Here is a 5,117-nt window from a genome sequence, read left to right on the forward strand (position 1 = left end):
CAAGCCAGATGTCATCGCCATCTTGTAATGGCGATGTGCTTATGAAGTGGCTTCCCACATCTATCTATATATCTATATATCTATATATCTATATATCTATATCTATACCTATATATATATAGATATATAGGTATAGATATAGATATATAGATATAGACACACACACACAAATCCCAGGCTTGATCTAGACTGTCAGTGTGGGCAGATTACCTAATTTCTCTACTTCCTTTTCCTTCTGGATAATGGGAGGTCAGTAGTGTTCAACAGTACCTGAGAGGTGGATCGTGTTTAGAGTTCTGACAGTTGTGCTGTGTGAGCTAGTTATCAGTAAAGGAAGTGCTCCTCAGAGTTGTTAGGCTCCCTGTTATCTCCTTCACCCCACCCTGAATCTCACACTTGCCCTTTAGTTCCTTTATAGCACCCACATGGAACAACTGTTCATGTGCTTAGAGGGTTTTATGTGTCAGCTCCTTGAGGGCGGAAAGAACACTTTATCCTTTACTACTTTCTGGAGCCTGACACACTTGGGACAGCAGAAGCGGTCTGGTCATCACCCTTCACATTGTCCTAACAGATGTCTGGCCCGAGGAGAGAGAAGGGACACTCATTGAGCCTGCTGTGTTCCAGGCACGATGCTGGGGTTCCATAGTTTTATCTTGCCTGTCATTTGAAGAGAACATGCCACGTAAATGATGAAGCTGCTGTTTGGAGCCAGGGTTCTTTTCCTGCCATAGGCACTACTTTTGCTGAGTTTTTTAATCTTGTGTCACTTGGGGTCTGTAGGCCTGGGAGGCAGTGGGGCTGTGGAGTGGGGTGAGAAGACAGCTCCCAAACCCTGTCCTGTTCTTGTCTGCCAGGTAAGCGAAATGCAGAAGCTGGACGCACAGGTGAAGGAGCTGGTGCTGAAGTCAGCAGTAGAAGCAGAGAGGCTGGTGGCTGGCAAGCTCAAGAAGGATACATACATCGAGAATGAAAAGCTCAGCTCAGGAAAACGCCAGGAGCTAGTCACCAAGATTGATCATATCCTGGACGCTCTGTAGCCCTTGTCTCCAGAGCAGGCCCAGGTTGCCTATACTTCCAGATGGTAATGGATAGGTAGAAAGAGATTGTGATTGTCCTAAGGCCTCAAGAAAAAAAAAGCGGAGGCCTATCCATGGCTGTGTAAGAAGCTGTCCCTTATTTCTGAATAGTTCCCTTTTTTAAAAAAACAAAAACCTAAACAAAAATCCTGTTTAAAAGATGAACTTGGTTGTGTTTTGAGCAAAGCCATTTTCAGTAGTTGATTGGTGGTGTTTTGTTTTGATAGCTGGGAATTTTTTCTGTCTTTAAGTCCTGTTTTATGGTCTTCTGATTCCTAATGTTTGGTTCTTTTGTGAGCGTATGCATGGTTTTTTAAAAGTGTGTATGACCAAATGAAAATAAAGGAGGGACTGTGAACATTTGCTTTTGCTGTGCTGAAATCTCTCATGTAATCCTGCAGTTTGGGATAATACTTTTATCACCATGGGTTTCTTGTAGTGTGTGCAAGGCAGTGGTCAGACCACTGATACAGGTCTCAAGAGGACCAGTGAGGCCCAGAGGCCTCACAGCAGTGGTGGCATAGGCCTTTGTATTCCTTAAATCTGTATTACACATGCTGAGCATTGGAAACTGTGATGGGCAGAACAGAGATGGTTGGTGGGAGAGTGACAGGCAGTTACCTCTCAAATTCATAATCTCAAATTGACCACACTCAGTGAGGAAGCCATGGGCTTCGTCTGGATGTGTGTTTGTGGGAGGGGAGGGTCGTCCAGAGCTGAACCTTAAGAACAGTGCAGGTGACAGGGTGGCCAGTGGTCCAGGCAGTGGGTGGTGTGTGTGAAGGGCCCTGGTGCTTGACCCACAGAGGGCCAGTAATAGAGTGGATAATACAGGGTATGACAGGCCTGCGAGGCAAGTCCAGAACAAGATAGCTTCAGAGGTCTGTAAGGCTTTGGCTTACTTTCTATCAGGGCAGACTGAGCACTGATCGATCGCTGGGCCAGTGCTGTGAAAACACAGCCAGAGTTTGGTATGAGAAAGCCAGGAGCATATTGTAATCTAGGTCAAAGATGATACATAGATGTGGGGTTGGCGTTGGGTGCTTGAGAACGTGCTAGGAAGCATCTGCCTGGGGTACAGCCCTATCTTTGCATAGTTCCTACTCTTTCAAATAACATAAAGAGGTCAGGAAGCTGTTCATCACCCGACCGAGTCAGGCTCTGGTGCACATCATAGGTGACTGTCCTAATGTGACCTGGGCCAGCAGACACATGGGGGGATTTGTCCAGAAGCTCACCTTCTTGCTAACACTGTAATAGATGGTTACTGGCTGACTGGCTTATGTGCATCTTAAGTTGGCAGCACTGGCTGATGTGCCATCCATTGAACACAGAGAAGTATGGGCCAGTTTTGAGAAACAGGTGGACTTGTTTCAGATATGGCCAGGTGCCTGAGAGCTCCAAATAGGATGTCCATAGACAGCCCAGAACCTGACAGGGAGAGATGTGGTTTGGGATGTCACATGGTCTATCCAGCACAGTGTTGGTTAGGGAAATGGGATGGAGATTGTGGTGGGTAGGCATACCCATGAAGAATTAGAAGACATCTAGGGCCTTCGTGGCAGGACATGTCTATATTGCCTGCTACTTAGAAGGTTAAGGCAGGAGGATCACTTGAGCAAAGAAATTTGAGATCAGAGCAAAGTGGAGAGACCATCTCTCTCTCTCTCTCTCTCTCTCTCTCTCTCTCTTCCCCCCCTCAAAGAAAGCATTAATGAATGGAAATCAATACTTTTTAATATCTGCAAGCCAACACTGAGCTCACTTTATTCAAGAATGAATAAACAAGGATGAATATACAAAAAAGTATGCTTATTAGAAAAAATATGTTCATGTGGTGCTGAGCAGAAATCATTGAAACAAAGTCAAGGCAAACTATCTCAACAGCAATAGATTCCCAAGACAGTATTAGGCCTCGTGAGAATAAGTTGCCACTAGTGCAGACAAATAACAGGGAGAGAAAATGCCAGAACCAGTGTTGGGAAGGCAAATGAAAAGTACTCTAAGACAGGCAAGAGCTATCATGGAGCACTGCAAACACTGCGCAGAGGTCAAGACAGGAGACCAGCAATACCTGGGATTTAGGAGTGAGCCAGGCCACAGTGCTGTTGAGTTGATTGGGTACAGAGATCTGCTGTGAAACTTGGAGGGCCAGGTGTGGTGGCTGTCTCAGGACTGTTATCCTTAGCACTTGGGAAGTAGGGATGGTGCTTAAGACGTCAAGGTAAGCCTGGGCTACATAATGAGATCCAGTCTCATGGACAACAAAAAGGGAGGGGAAGGGTGTGTGGTGAGTTTAAGATGGAAGATCAGGAGACCTAAGGGTAGTGAAATCAAGTCTTGCCTCTCTGGCCTTACACAAGACTTTAAGATGGAGCTTAATTGGTTGACAGTGGCTAAGGGAACTGCCCTGACACAGCTAGATGCTCTAGAGCCGATTCTCTTGGGTGCTGGTCTTATGAGGGGCTGAGGCTCGAGCTGGTGTTCTCAAGGTGATGCTCGCTTCATGAACTGCCTGTTGTGCGGGTTCCCAGCTCAGGCCCAGGCCCCATAGAAGCCCAGGCCTCTTATTTTCTCAGTATTCAGAAAACAGCAGCCGCTCCAGATCTGTTTTTGCGCGTGCTCCTGTCGCCCTCTGGTGGCCCAGAGAGGGAAAGGCCATGTAAACACCCTGGTGCTGCTTCAAATGCTAGGGAGAGGTAGGCGCCAACACTGAGATGCGCAAGCGCAGTTGGTGGCTGGCTTCGAACGGCGCTGCGCATGCGTGCGCCTCTCCTGGTTTAATGGCCTGGTTCTGTCCGGACTTTACCAAAACCACCTGGTGGAAGGGGTCCCCTATGTGTGAGATTTACATAGTCCTGCTTCAGGAAGCCGAAGGCGAAGGACATGGTTTTGCTGGTGGCCTAGCGGTGGCGCTCTGGCATCCCTGGGCTGGAACAGCAAGTGCATCAAGTTTTCTGCTGTCTCCTTGTCTCCATTCTTGCTGCTCTGGTACTCAGGCCATTACAGCCCCGTGCTAGCCTGCACCTTAGTTCCCCCAGTAGTAAGAAAAGCCTCGATTTCTCTCTTGGAAGTCCCCGAGGAATGAAGGAGACCTGGCCTCACATCTCACCAGGTTTGAACCCTTGGGCGATGCACAGCCTCACTTTGGATCCAGGCATGGCAGATGGCTCTAAAACCAGTCCACCGCCTCAGCCCATGTGTCCCAAGGCCACGTGGCAGGTGGGCCCAGCCCTGGGCAGCCCTGTTTTGGCTCAGAGCACAGCACAGGCCAGGGAAGATCTGCGGGTTCTGAGCTGCCTCCATTTGTCTTGGAGGCTGACATGGAGAAAACCCCAAAGGCCCAGTCGCCCTCACAGTTTCACCACAAGTATCCTGACCGGGTGTCTGGTGCCGAGCTGATAGTGCAGGCCCCGGCCGCAGCCCTGCCGGAAACCGCGCTGCCAGCGGTTGGGGGCCGCAGGCTGGGACAGGAAGCGCCCGGTGCACCAGAGGTTTCTGCAGACCTGCACTGAGACCAAGCTACCGCCATGTTGAAGATGGACTCCTCAGGCTGGGCAGAGGCTGTTCTGTTCACCTGCCTATCACCGGGCTGGGGAGGTAACAGCATCAGGACAGTTAGCTTCTGGCTCCACTGGTCCAAAGGTTGGGAGTCCCTGCCCCCTCCTCCCATGTCCAAGCCCTTGACTGTGTCCTCCTAGCCTCTTGCTTCAGTTTACACGTGACCTATGGCTGGTCTAGACTTAAACTAGAGAGACTTAAAAGGTTAGTACTCAGATGGAGAGAATTCTGAGGGAAACATTTTTATGTGGTGATGAAGCCAAGGGGAAGCCTTTTGGCTTCCGCTCTTGATGAAGAACCCAGGATTCCCTTCAAAATCAGTGTCTTAGTTGGCTTTAGCCACGATCATGTAAGCTGCCTGGGTGGCTTATCAACAGGGCTTTACTGTCATACTTCTGGAGAATCCTGAAGGGAGGTGTGGGAGTTTGGGTGCAGTGAGACTCCTCTTGGTTCTCGGGTGGGCTTTTGGCCGAGTCC

The 5,117-nt window shown here is 49.1% G+C and overlaps 1 protein-coding gene across 1 annotated transcript in view; it reads left to right on the forward strand.

The window, feature by feature from the left end:
• Positions 1–1,443, forward strand: part of Rpn1 (ribophorin I) — a 25,321-nt gene extending 23,878 nt beyond the window's left edge. Inside the window, exon 10 of the mRNA XM_031382489.1 lies at positions 858–1,443. Coding sequence (XP_031238349.1) covers positions 858–1,040 — 183 coding nt within the window. The 3' untranslated portion in view covers positions 1,041–1,443. The remainder of the gene's footprint in view (positions 1–857) is intronic.
• Positions 1,444–5,117: the final 3,674 nt, after the last annotated feature.

Source organism: Mastomys coucha, unplaced genomic scaffold (genome assembly GCF_008632895.1).
Source record: "Mastomys coucha isolate ucsf_1 unplaced genomic scaffold, UCSF_Mcou_1 pScaffold20, whole genome shotgun sequence".
NCBI lineage: Eukaryota > Metazoa > Chordata > Mammalia > Rodentia > Muridae > Mastomys > Mastomys coucha.